Here is a 14,254-nt window from a genome sequence, read left to right on the forward strand (position 1 = left end):
ATGAAACAACCGCCTGTGGCAGGGACTGAGGGCTTAGTGTCGAGAGCAAGGGTGTCAAACTCAATTGTTATGAGGACTGGATATGACATAAATGTCACTTGGTTGGGCTGGGCCATGCCTCGCCAGCCCAGATCGGGACTGGGGATGGTGGTGGCTGCCTTGGGTGGCAAGCTGGTAGTGGGCTCACCAGCCCAAATTGGGACTGGGTGTGTGTGGCTGCCTCAACTGGCTTATAGGCTGGTTAAAAGCTCTCAAAGGGCCAAATTCACAACCCAGGCCATATGTTTGACACCCCTGGTCTCGAGGGTCAGTTTGCAGTGTATCAGTTTATTCTCAGTAAAACAGTCCCTAAAGCATAATAGCTTGTTGGACTTAACTCAGTACAAACGTTCATCAACGTTCAATATGCAAATACAATTCAAAATCAAAAAGTTCACATGAAAGGATGGAGCAAGTACATTTTAAAAGTTAGCTAAAACATCAGTAAGCCTACTGTCAGAATTAGCTCAAAGTCCTCAAAACCACATCAGTCAAGAATCCCGAATTTAAACCCGAATTCCTACCTATACTGGTATAGGGGAATTCAGGATTTCCTGAAAGAAGGGCCATTTAAACCCAAATCCAAATTATACTGAATTTTTAAAAATTCAACAGCCCTAGTGCCCATGAGAATTTTTGCCAGTATTCTGCAGTCCTCTTGTCTAGAGGGTCAAACTCTGGGTTGCCACGTGATTTATAGCGACACGCATTCATATATACAGTGTGATACAGTGCCTAGTGTTGTTTGGAAGTACTGCACCATTAATACTGCTATGAAGTCACCAGGCTGTGTCCCATAAGCCCCAGGGTTTGGTATGCTGGGAACCTGGCAACCCTATCCAATCCAGCAATGGGCATGGACCAGGAATTCTAGCTATGAAGACTCATCTGATTAAAAAGGGTGGTGGTAGTGAGATGAGTAGAGAAGAATGAATTCGACACACAATGTCAAATGTCAAAAGCAAGTCAATGACATTAGCAGGCTTGGTCGGATTAGGTATGATACACAGAGGGGTAGTAGGCATGGAGAAATTAGCATTGCTAATAATACAGGAATTCTAGATCTCTATTCAATCCAGGAGAATGCATAATATTGAGTTTCATTATTAGTTGTAATTCAGCAGTTACAGGTAAGTGCAACACTGTTTTCCCCAGCCCAAAAGGCAATCCTCACTTAGAATTTGCTGTTGCTTGATGCTGATGCAGAATCACTTCATACATACAGTCTTAAGAACTGCTTACTCTAAAAGTGCAGCAACTCTTTGTCTCCCCCAGCGACTGGCCATTCTTCTGATCAGATGCCAGGATCTGGCAAAAGGGAAATGGAGGTTGACCACACCTGGCCTCCAAGTTGCCCCCCTCGATGTCCACCAGTCTCATTGGAGCAGGTGGCTTAATTAGAGTGAGGATCAGGTTGATTTGTAGGCCTGAGCATCCTTCTTCTTTGCCTAATCTGGGTCCCAGACCCTGGCTTCAGTCAGGCCCCACTCTTGGCATTTAAATGGAGACTGAATTCGTATGAGAAAGCAAGCAAGGTCAGTTACAGAAATCCAGTCCGTTGTTTTTAATAACATCTCTGGGGTTTTGAGGTGTGTATTGTCATTTCTGAATGTGCAAGGTCGGGCACCCAACCCTCCATTTCCACTGGAACTGTCTGCTATCCTGCACCGTTGCACGAATGCACTGGATGTTTCCATCTGGAATCCTCCCTCCTAGCCATTGGTGTGTTTTTTTGGGGTCTTTACCTCCGTTCCAAACTGCTCCTCTGCAACCCCCCCCCCCGACTGTGCATGTCTAAACTTTATCTTTCCTTTTTTTTCCCCATCATGAAACATGTCCTTCCCTTCCTGTCGCCCGTCCTTCTGTTGTCTGTTTGTGTCCTTCCCTCCCATGCGCCTTGGTGTTTGTCTGGTGTTTTTTTCTGTTATTTTTTTCCTGTTCATTTGCTTTGTTCCACTTTTCATGTAGGGCAGTGGTTCAGTTAATGGGAGCCCCCTGCTGTCAACCTCTGGTGCTAGCACCCCCTGCCGCGGCCGGAGGCAGTTGCCGCAGACGCCGCTGACCCCGCGCCCCAGCATCACGTACAAGACCGCCAACTCCTCGCCTGTGCACTTCTCCAGTTTCCAAACTGGCCTGCCGACCTTCTCCCCGGGGCGCCTGAGCCGCGGTCTGTCTGAGCACAATGCGCTGTTGCATGGAGACTCTCAGGGCCCCTCGCAGACCCTGGTGGCCCGAATCGGTTCAGACCCTTACTTGAGTCACCGGGAGGACAGCGACAGCCCGTACCATGTCGTGCCCGAGGACACGCTCACCTTTGAGGAGGCCGTCGCCACTAATTCAGGAAGATCCTCCCGGACTTCTTACGTCTCCTCTTTGACTTCCCAGTCGCACCAAATCCGCAGAGTCCCCAACGGGTACCATTACACCTTGGGCCTCAGCTCCGGCCCTGGGACCAGCACCAGAGCACGTAGCTATTACCACGAGCGGGATGAAGACGATTGGTGCTAGCAGGAAAAGGCCTGGTCTTTTGCACACTGGCAATTGATGAGTTTTATCATCCGGGAAGCTGTGTCTGTCTGTGCACTCGGCCCCGTGGCAGTCAGGGCTTGGAGGGGGAGGCAGGAAGTGCTTCCTGGTGAAACTCACCCCCCCCCCAGAAGACTGCCCTGTTTGCGCGCACAATGTCATCGGAGATGCCTCTCTGTTTTTGCAACGTGTCTCTCCTTTTGCACTACAGAGCGGTGGATCGGGAACGAAAGGCTGTTCCTTGCAAGGAGGGGAGGGGGGGCAGTTCGTTCCTGCTGCGCTCCTCGCTGCCTCACCTAAGAAAATGTCACCCCCTCCAGATGACACAACTGTAACTTAAGCAAAGAGCCCAAGAAGAAGCCCCAGACTCAGAGCTATTAGTCTTTATGGGACTGGAACCTTCGCAGGGTTTGGGACGATTGGGGTATATAAGGAAGAAAGGAGCTGTCTTGTATAAAACCAAGCCCGTCATTTATCTTGTAAACACTAAGAGGGGAAACAATCCAGCCAGAGAGTGGATTTGATATTTTGGGAAGAGCAATCCTTTTCAACGGAGCCGGTAACAAAACCTTCCAGCCAACAAAGCACCACGATGTCGTCTGTGACTCTTTTTATTCACTGGTCTGTTTCCACATTTTTTGGGGAGGGGGGCGGTCCTTCACGTTGACATTTAGGAAAGCCCGGGGGGGGGGGAGCTGTTTGGGTAAAGATGGTTTTCCAGGCTGTTGTTCTTGCTGCTAACTTCTTCGGTCTTTCTCTGTTGGGACGCAAGATGCCGCCATTCCCCATTTTGTCTTGTTTACAATCTGAGAGGGGAAAGGGGGGAGGGGCAGGCAAAGGAAATGTGTCTTTGGTTTTATATCGACAGCTGTTAGACAAACTTAAACTTTTCATTGTGTGCATTTTTTGTAAACTGTACAGTAAAAAAAAACAAAAAAAAAACAAACAAACAAAAAGAGAGAGAGTCCTCCACTGTTGAGAACTAGTCCAACTGTCATTCCAGCCCACCGTTTCTTACCGAAGGCGCCGTTCTTCACTTCTAAGTGCCTAACCCTATCTCTCGTGGTGACGATGCAATCTCTTGTTCCCCGTGCATCAGGAGAATGTGAGAAATGGGGCAGGAAGAAATACCCTGCGGGGGGGGGGTGCTTTGTAGGGCTTTGGGCTTCACCCACAGCTACCTTGCCACCCAACCAGATTGGAAAACTACCAACAGGGAGCGTCCATTTTTTTATTCTTTCTTGGGGGGCAGGTAGATTTCGGAGAGGTCCAGGGCACGCATCCAGCACTGGCAGCAATGTCTTTTTGCAGAAAACGGGACCCTTTTGTTCTGCGTGTCTCAGTCTTAACATGGTTACAGAAGCTCTGAACACCCTTCACGTTGTGTCGTTTGGGTTGACGGCAGTTGGAGCGTTTTGCCCGGTTTGGGGGAAGGAAGCCAAGAAAGAAAGACAAACCAATTCTGATTCTCAGGGATGAGATTTTTGTCCTCTTTTTGTCTGTGTGCGCATTGAGTGTGCGTGCATATGTTTTTGTGCATTTGATGTTTTGTTTGTGCGCGTGAACTTTCGCAAATGTCTGCGTTACAAGCTCGGGGAAGATGTTGCTGGCAAACAGAAGCCCACACTGAAGAGGTTCAAAGGCCTCACCAGTCTCGTTGGGTGCAGACACAACCCAAAGGAGTGACATAGTCACATTTTGAGAGAGGCTGAAGGAGCCAGTGGGAGAGAGATGCAATTGAGGAGGGGAGGAAAGTGGGAAGGCATCAGTTGAGAGGGACAGCCTCTCCACACATTACATGTTTAAGGTGTCAGAAGTATATGCATGAGAATGAAAGAGTGCAAATGCCACAAACAGGTGTTTGCCAACACGTGTGTCGTACGGCTCACCTGTGTCAGCGAAATAACCTGAGCTCCATGTGCATTTGGCAGCAAGCCTAGGCTTTCTGCCACGTGATGTGTGAAACAGCTCTGAGAGATATGAAGAGGGTGGAGTAACCTCAGTCTGCAGGTTATTCGGTCTGCAGCTTCACATCACCCGGAAAGGAGTTTCACAATGCCCCCATCTGCAAATTTATAAAGAACCAAGCAGATTTGGGAGGGGAGAATTCATAGCATAGAAGTGGTGGGAAGGAAAGAGGGTATTTAAATCTTTCTTTGCTAGCGCATCTCTGGAAAGCCACTATGTGAGTGGAGCCTTCTTTAAAGGGCAATTTTGAGTAAGAAAGAAAGGTCAGCGATGAAAAGGCTAGCCACCTCTCACCGCTTTTGCCAGCCCTCTCCTTTGAATTCTCCCTTTCTGAAGCTCCTGTGCTCTTCTTTAAACGGTGCCAAGGAGCACGTTAGCATTTGTTGGCCCCTTTAAGGGTGAGTTTACACAATCAAGGGGCCCATTCACTTGCACGAGTGGCCACTTTCCCCCTTCTACAAGACCCCTTCTAACTGTCCCCAGGCGTAGTGATCACAGGGCGAAACCGAAGGTATGAGCTGGAGTCCCACAGGCGGGCTGCTCCTGCAGTTTTCACAATCATAGTGGATCCTCCCAAATGCCACTGTGATGGTGGAAATCGCAGCAGGATCCACTGATGTCTGGGTCATTTTTCTTTTTCAGCAAGAGCTCAAATGCAAGCGTGGAGCCCTGGTCACACGTTGCACATTCTTCAGCATGATTCCTCAGCTGGAGGATGATTAGGAAGGAATGCTTTGAGAGAAAATTGTGGCACGTTACCACTCACAAGTATATCATGGCTGAGGTTTCTGTGAGCATTTGACAAAGCTTATGCTATGATACATTTGTTAGAGAGCCAGCGTGGTGTAGTGCTTAAGAGTGGTGGATTCTAATGTGGAGAACCGGGTTTGATTCCCCGGTCCTCCACATGAGTGGCAGACTGTAATCTGGTGAACCGGGTTGGTTTCCCCACTCTTACACCTGAAGCCTATTGGGTGACCTTGGGCTAGTCACAGTTCGCTCCAAACTCTCTCAGCCCCACGTAACTCACAAGGTGCCTGTTGTGGGGAGGGGAAGGGAAGGTGATTGTAAGCCGGTTTGATTCTGCTTTGAAAGGTAGAGAAAATTGGCATATAAAAACCAACTCTTCTTCTTCTCGTTAGTTTTTAAGGTGTTGTGAGACTCAATGTTTGGGCTGTAACATACTAACATGGGCACACCTCTGGAATATAATGGGGGGAAAGCAGCTATTTATGTGAGTGGCTACAAGTCATAAATGTGCTTCCCCATCCCATGTGACTCACTGAGTCCTATGCGTTCAAATCCTGTGGTTGAAAATGCCTCTTTCCACACTTTGGCTGTTGGTCTTCATGAAAAGCAAGGTACATCATTCCATGGGCCCTTAACATGAAAATACCTGGCTGCTTCTACCAAGCCAGTATTGCCTATTCTGACTGGCAGTGAGTCTTCAGGATCTCGGCTGAAAGGCCAGGTGGTGTACACATGCAGGAGGATAAGGACAGTGGAATGCTGGGATGGTAGACAAGCAGCTCCGCTCCAGACTTCAGATGGTGGATTCTGGTTCTGAATGCTCCTCCCAGTGACACAAACCTCCCTGCAAATAGAAAGATTACACAGCAGAGGAAAGTGAAACAGCAGAGAGCCAAGGAGTTGGGTCGGAAAAAAGGAAGATAAAAGGAATTATTTCTTCACACAATGCATAGTTAAATTGTGGAACTCCCTGCCCCAGGATGTGGTGATGGCTGTCAACTTGGAAGACTTTAAGAGGGGTGTGGACATATTCATGGAAGAGAGGGGTATTCATGGCTACTAGTAAAAATGGATGCTAGTCATGATGCATACCTATTCTCTCCAGGATCAGAGGAGCATGCCTATTGTATTAGGTGCTGTGGAACACAGGCAGGACAATGCTGCTGCAGTCGTCTTGTTTGTGGGCTTCCTAGAGGCCCCTGGTTGCCCGCTGTGTGAACCGACTGCTGGACTTGATGGGCCTTGGTCTGATCCAGCATGGCCTTTCTTATGGAAAACTTCCTTTGCTAGTTTTCTATTTGCAAGGAGGGGAACGTTCCCAAAACTGATCACCTGCCTGAAGGAAGTATGACTCTTTTCTACCAACTCGGCTCTTTGCCTCTTGCTTATTCGGCTGCATGGAAAGAGCAGGCTAGAGATCCGTGAACTGGAGATGCCAGGGATGGGACCTTCTGCACAGAAAGCACGTGCTCTACCACGAAGCCATGGTCCACTCCCCCCGCCCCAGTTCACAAAGAATGGCCTGTTTTCCAAATATGCCTTCTTTTTCCTTCGACAAGCTAATGCCTTATACTGTCACTAGGTGCTGCTGCAGTTCTGTTACTTATGCAAACAGTGATCCAGAAACCACAGAGCTGTGCCAATCCATAGCAGAACCAGAAGGAATCATCTGAGTTGCTGCAGTAAACTGGTTTTATTGTTAGAACATTTCCCCATGCAACCTGAGCACGCTGCATTTTTTTCAAGGCCGCTATAATTTATATAAAAAAACACATGCATACATGTTAGGATTATTCCCGTTTATTATTGCATTGGAAAATATTAATATGCCACACTTGTTTCACAGTTATAAGTATATAAATGTAATAATAATTGTGTTAATATTATCCAGTCATGTCAGTCAGTCAATTTATTAATGTTATGGTCACGTACCTTAACAATAGCAAAGTTACAGCTGCACACAATAATTACAATAACTGCAAAAGCCATAGCGACAACAACAATAATCATATAAGCTAAAACCTGTACATTAAAATCCGTGCTATACAATTTAAAAACATGATAAATCACCCAACCTTTACCTTACTGTGCTTTAATCTGTACCGGGGTATTTACAAATCTCTTCCTCAATTTGGATGATAATAAAATAAAAGAAGCCACACTATGTGCAATATTTGAATTAACATCTGCCAATAAAAATCTAATGTGGGCCTCGTCTGTGTCCAATACATATGGAATATTCTGTGTTAATCTGGGATGGACAGAGGCATATAATGGGCAATGGAAAAAAAGATGTGGGAGATCTTCTATTTGAATTACATATCCAGTCCTACCTATTTAAAAAATAATTTCTTTTAAAAATGGTCTGTTTGAAATAAAATTGTATATTTTAGTTGTTCTTTAAATTGGTTTCCTGCAGCATACATTTCACAGTAAATACAAGGATACTTTAGCAAATTCTTCTTTTAAAACAAGATCTCCCCCTAGTTTCAGAGTATCTCTTTTCATTTAACAACCCCTCTTTGCAAATATTTAAACATTAATTATTCCAAACCATAACTTGGGCAGTACTTCTGTATAAAGTGCAGTCAAGTCGCAGCTGATTTATGGCAACCCTGTAGGATTTTCAAGGCAAGAGCCTAACAGAGGTGGTTTACCATTGCCTTCCTCTGCATAGTGACCCTGGTATTCCTTGGTGGTCTCCCATCCAAGTGCTAACCAGGGCTGACCTGAGATCAGGCTCGCCTGGGCCATCCAGATCCAGCCGCAGTATTCTTATAAGAAAAGTAAAGGCTGGTATCCGAGAACAAAAAAATATAAATAGCTCCCTTTATCATTAACACCCCTGCCAGGATCAGTTTCACTTTAAATTCACTATTACAATAAATAAATAAATTAGAACACCTACCACTTTCAGATATCTTCCTCTGGTTTTCACAGCTGTGCCAATAGCACCATAGCGACACCTAGTGACAGATCAAAAGTATGACAAGCATTACAACACAGTATATTTTAAAATACCAACCAAAGATGTGTGTTCTACTGAAGGAGATGCCAGCACCCTAACCCTGTATCCAAAAGTGGGGGGGGGAGCCACCAATATTGATCATGTGAACTCACCCTTCAAGCTGTGCAAACTGGAGACTGAGCAAAAACCTTGGCAAGTCTTGATTTGGGTTGCATTGTTTCTTTCAGACAGTTAAAAAAAAAACTATAGAAGCGTAACTACATGGGATTGTTAAACAGAAAATGGTTTTCTATTAACAAAACAAAGGTGTAAAGGGGAAGCTAAGGAGGGGGTGAAAGGGCTGGAGGTAGCTCCCCTCTCCTGTGCCTCCTCGAACTTTTAGTTTAGAGTATTTGGATCTTTGTTTTGTTTTCTGATCTCCAACCAATCTCATCCCTGGACTGTGCTCTAACAAACTCTTCTCTCTCTCTCTAACTCTTATTTACACACATGCACTTTGAATATGGAAAGCTTATTAGCCAGGGGGGATTTGTTGCTTAAGGGTCATAGAGTGATTAAAAAAAAATAACTGTAGGGCTATGCAACAAGATGACACTTGACTTTTCACAATTAAAATCGAATCAAAATGGAAAAGGCGAGTGGGCAAAAAGGTTGACATCCATTCTGCAGCTTTACCTGCTGGATTTTCCTGTTTCAGGCTTCAGCATGATCGTGACCAAATGTTTTCTACATTTTACTTATATGAAGGCACAATACTTTCTTGGAAATTTTAAAGAGGGGGTGGGGAACTCCAAGAAATAAAGGGGCGGGAAAGCCTCTCCGATAGCGCATGCAATCTTTGGAAGCTGAAAGAAATGGCTTTTCCAATTTTGAATAATTCCTGTCTTTCTGCCCCTCCCCTATCTGAAACAATTTGATGCGACCACCCCATATAAATACGACTGGAAGGGGTTTCACAGCCACAAAGATCCTTTAAATTCTTGCTTTGGAAGAACGCCAAGATATGTAATCCTCATTCTCATTTGGGGAGAAGCAAATGAGGGGGGAGGGGATGTGGGGCAGGGTAAGGTTGAGGTGCTTGTGGATCGCTCTTGTAACTGCAAACTCTTATCACCGTGATTGGTTGATCTAACTGGCCTTCCATTTTGGACAGCAGCCGCGCTGTCTCTCAATGCACACCCAAGCTCCGATCCAGCTAAAGTTAGTCCCAAAAGAGAATTGTTGGGATGCTTCCGAAATTTCCCTCATCTGAATTCCTTATAGGATTTTTAGCTCCGAATTCCCTGGTCTTGTTTCTGAAGCTGAACTAAGGTATCGGGAATCCTGTGGTTCCAATTTTACTTCCACATTTTGTACGCCGCACTGTGCACATGTAGCTTTTCAGTTCCTTTGGTTCATGCCTTGCTCCTGACTCTGCATTACTGGTGCATACAGGCAAAACACTACAAAAAAAAAAAAAGACAACGAAAAAAGCTGTATTGAGATTTTTGTTGTTTTACCAATGCACAGGAAGGAATGTGCACATCAATAATATACTGTAACAAAGGAATCTTGACGCAGTCATATGAACAATTGCATCACGATGTGCAGTTACATGTGCATGAGTAGTGTGGTGAGCAGAAGAGAGAAAAACAAAATAAAGGAACTGAACTTTATGACCAACTGGTCATGCTTCAATCCCGTAGTTAATTTTACAAATTCTGTTAGTTTTACCAGAATCCAGGAGGAGTGAAACACAGCACAGCGAGGAATTCTAGAATGATAAAGGGTATGGAAGGTGGGAAATCCCTTCATTTCTAAAATTAAACAGTAAACTAATGTGTTCTGTTGGTTTCAATGGAACTCAGCCACAACTAACTCTAGCTGGATCAGGGCTGTACAATTTCCCAGAATTTTTCAAGCGAGTTGCCAAAACTTGAAATGCAACAATCTGTTTTCTGCATCCAGAATCAGTCTAGTGGTGGCTGTACTTTGATTAAGTAATGTTTGCATGTAACATATATACATATTATATAAATATATACATATATATATAAAGTATGTGCATGGGAAAAATGTTTATCTTCGTACTTTTTGATACGATGTATTCATCAGTTGTTAATTTTTAATTATATTTGATATAAATTGGGGGTTTGTTGCAAAACTTTATATTTAAAAAAAACAGTGTTAAAAAAAAAACACTACGAAAAGTTCCAAACATGCAACACAACTGGAACTTTACAGGGGATAAAAAGTTCTGTGATTGAATAGTTTGCTGCCTGAGTAATATTTATCAGCCAAACTTTGGATTCTGCAGTTGTTTCTACAATTACATTTTGTATGAAGCAAAGTCCTTGAATTAAAATAAAACCTTAGAAAACCAACATTCTAACCAATGTGGTGTGTGCCATGCCATGGGGGGTGGGGTGGGTCGGGTCCTCTAGGGCTCTGTTCTTCTACATGGGAATCCATCCCACTTTTCACACTGGCTTTCTATGTTTCCCATTTCCCTGAGCGGCAGGACATTCTAGGGCAGTGGTACACACTCCACACAGCCACATTCGCAGCTACCATCAACCAGAAGAACCCCATTTACTTCCAACTAAGGTTGCCAGGTCCCTCTTCACCACCGGTGGGAGGTTTGGGGGGCAGAGCCTGAGGAGGGCGAGGTTTGGGGAGGGGAGGGACTTCAGTGCCATAGAATCCAATGGCCAAAGTGTCCATTTTCTCCAGGTGAACTGATCTCTATCGGCTGGAGATCAGTTGTAATAGCAGGAGATCTCCAGCTAGTATCTGGAGGTTAGTCTCAACATGTCTCAGCATAAGGTTTGGTTTGGTATTGTTAGTATCTGGAGGTTGGCAACCCTACTTCCAAACCTGGCGTGAGACCCCCAACTCAGGGAGGCTTACAGCTTACCCATTCCTCCAACAGTGACTGTTTATTTTATTTTTTAAGTTTCTAACTCTCCCTCCCCAGCCGAAGCCAGGCTCAGGGTGGGTAACAACAATCATTCTGGTCACATATCACATAGACATCAATTAAAACCTTCTCCAGGGTCTCAGGTAGAGGTCTTTCACATCACCTACTTGCCAGGTCCCTTTAACTGGAGATTCCGGGAATTGAACCTGGGACCTTCTGCATGCCAAGCACATGCTCTACCACTGAGCCACAACCCCTTCCAAAGGAAGATTTTGGAAGAGGGGTACTGTATGTGAGAGAACTGCTGGCTAGCGCCTGTTGTTACCCTACCCATCCTCCAAGGTGCTCAGGATGCTATACATCAGGGGTGGGGAACCTTTTTCCTGCCAAGGGCCATTTGCACATTTATGACATCATTCAGGGGCCATACCAGGTGTAGATCTCCCGGTGGGGGGGGGAAGAGGCTAGGGTTGCCAGGTCTCCAGCCACCACCTGGAGGTTGGCAACCCAGGGGAGGCCACACAGAGAAGTGCTGCAGGGTGCCCCCACTCCCCCCTCCCAGGCGGAAGGGCAGCCAGCAGTGGGCCCGAGAAAACGAGGTGCCAGGGGGGCGCAGCCCACAGTCGATCGGCAAGGGAGGAAGGAAAACAGAGAAAGAGAAAAAGGGAGGGAAGAAGAAATGGAGAGAAAGGGAGAAAGAAAGAAAAGGACGGAGGGAGACAAAGAAAAGGACAGAGGGAGACAAAGAAAGAGGGAGAAAGAGAGGGGAGAAAGAGTGACAGAAAAAGAGGAAGAAAAGAGAGAATAGCCTTCCCACACACACACACCCGTGCACGCTGGCCCCGTGTGACCGGGCGCCAGCCTCCCCTGCCCACACACACACACGGTGGCGCACAGAGCCCCACGCAACCGGGCCCCAGTCTCCATGCCCTCTCCTCCCCAGAGTCCACAAAAGGGCCCCCCTGAAGCCCGATCGGCTCCTGCATGCATGCTCTGCTGCCGGGAGCTGCCAGCTTCTTTCCCCCTCCCTCTCGCTGCTCAACAGCCGACAGTCGGCGAGAGGAGGTCCAAAGGCTACTGCAGCGCCGCTGTAAGCCATGGTGCCAGGAATACCCTCTGGGAGGGCCGCCCTGCGCCCCGCCTCTGCAGCAGGGCCCCGGAGCTCCCGAGGGCCACAAAAAATGTCCTCGGGGGCCGCATACGGCCCCCGGGCCTGAGGTTCCCCACCCCTGCTATACATGGTTCTCCCTTCTCCATTTTATCCCAAAACAGCCCTGGGTGGTAGGTTAGGCTGGACACCCAATAAGCTTTGTCACAGAGAAGAGATTTAAACACGAACCTCCCCAGTCCTGTTAACCACTATACCTAGGGTTGCCAAGCTCCAGGTAGCACCTGGAGATCTCCAGCTATTACAATTGATTTCTAGACAACCAATACCAGTTCTCCTGGAGAAAATGGCTGCTTTGAAGGGTGGCCTCTATGGTGTTATACCCTGCTGAGCTCCCTCCCCTCTCCAAACCCCACTCTCCCCAGGATCCATCCTCCCATTCTCCAGGTATTTCCCAACCCAGAGCTGGCAACCCTAACTATACCACATCGCTTCTTATACATTATGCTTTCCCCTCTGTGTGAGCCTCAGCAACTTTGAGGAGGGGACTTTGAGACAGGGGGAAGGGACTGGGTGGGACAGATCTCTTCCTGCTCAAAATTAGCAACTGCTGAGGTTGCTTTTCAAGATGGCAGGAGGGTCTGGTTGTTTCATCTCCAGCATTACATGTCTTTGCATCCTGCGCTCTATATGTAGATGTATGGGTAAGTGTGGCCCTGGCGACCAGAAAATAATCTACTATGTCCCTTTAGCAGAGGTTTGGAACTGGAAAATCAGCAGGTGAAGCTTTTCAGAACATGAAGCAAAATTGGATCACCTAGTAATCAAGGCAAAAGTGGATCACTTGGCTGGGATCAAAAGCTGCTTTTGAAAGGGGGCTAACAGACATCTTTCAACAGTGGCAATGACAAGGGGTGGGGGCAGATACAAGGCCTGACCTGTTGCAGCCCTTTTAGAGTATAAACAAACCCTCCTTGGAAGGGGCCCACAATTGCACATTTATAAAACTCACAGCATGTGTGATTTGTTTGCTCATTGCTTTAGGCAAAGGGTCTCAGGGTGCTTGAGCGATCTGGATTCAGGATCCTCCGTCTGACCTCCTCAACAGGGTCGTCGTGAAGATAAAATGAGAGGAAGGGGTGGGCTTTGTATGCCAGCTAGTCTGATAAATCAAAGCTGCAGTATGCATTGGGGTGGGGGAGAATCTCTGCCCCAAGGAACTTACAAAAGATAAACTGCAAAGGAGTTGAGGGAGGGGCTGTGACTCAGTGGTAGAGCATCTCCTCATCATGCGGAAAGTCCCAGGTTCAATCCCTGTCATCTCCAGTTAAAGGGACCAGGCAGATAGGTGATGTAAAAGACCTCTGCCTTGACCCTGGAGAGCTACTGTCGGTCTGAGTAGACAATACTGACTTGGATGGACCAAGGGTCCGATTCAGTAGAAGGCAGCTTCATGTGTTCATATGGTAGAGGAGAAAGGGGACGTTTGGGAGTGTGTATTCAGGCATCTTGTGAGATCTCAGAAGCTAAGCAGGGTCAGCCCTGGTTACTATTTGGATGGGAGACCACCAAGGAAGTCCAGGGTTGCTGTGCAGAGGAAGGCCCTGGCAAACCACCTCTGTTAGTCTCCTGCCATGAAAACCCCAAAAAGGGGTCGCCATAAGTCGGCTGCGACTTGAAGGCACTTTACACGCACACACATTCAGGCATGCATCTCAATTCTTTTTAAAGGAGGGGGGGAGCCACTCGCTCTGGCATTAACCCTACAGCGCAGGCATCCCCTGTGTGTGTGTGGGGGGGGGGAGGCGTGAGGGAGGGAGTTCCCGTTAACCCTTTCGGGGCCGACCTGCCGGATCGGGGGAAGGGGCTGCGCCTCCCCTCTCAGTGTCTGCAGCTGGGAGCGGCTGGGCGTCCGCAGCGCCCAAGGGCTCCTCTCCAGCCGCCGGGAGAAGCCCCCCACCGACGGCACCCCCGCTCCGCCCGGAGGAAGGCGGCG

The 14,254-nt window shown here is 47.1% G+C and overlaps 1 protein-coding gene across 1 annotated transcript in view; it reads left to right on the top strand.

Moving 5' to 3' along the window:
- CACNA1B (calcium voltage-gated channel subunit alpha1 B) overlaps positions 1-2,604 on the top strand; it is a 414,377-nt gene extending 411,773 nt beyond the window's left edge. The window contains exon 47 of the mRNA XM_056861029.1: positions 2,008-2,604. Within this exon, the coding sequence (XP_056717007.1) occupies positions 2,008-2,547 (540 nt within the window). The 3' untranslated portion in view covers positions 2,548-2,604. The remainder of the gene's footprint in view (positions 1-2,007) is intronic.
- Positions 2,605-14,254: the final 11,650 nt, after the last annotated feature.

Source organism: Euleptes europaea, chromosome 14 (assembly GCF_029931775.1).
Source record: "Euleptes europaea isolate rEulEur1 chromosome 14, rEulEur1.hap1, whole genome shotgun sequence".
Classification (NCBI taxonomy): domain Eukaryota; kingdom Metazoa; phylum Chordata; class Lepidosauria; order Squamata; family Sphaerodactylidae; genus Euleptes; species Euleptes europaea.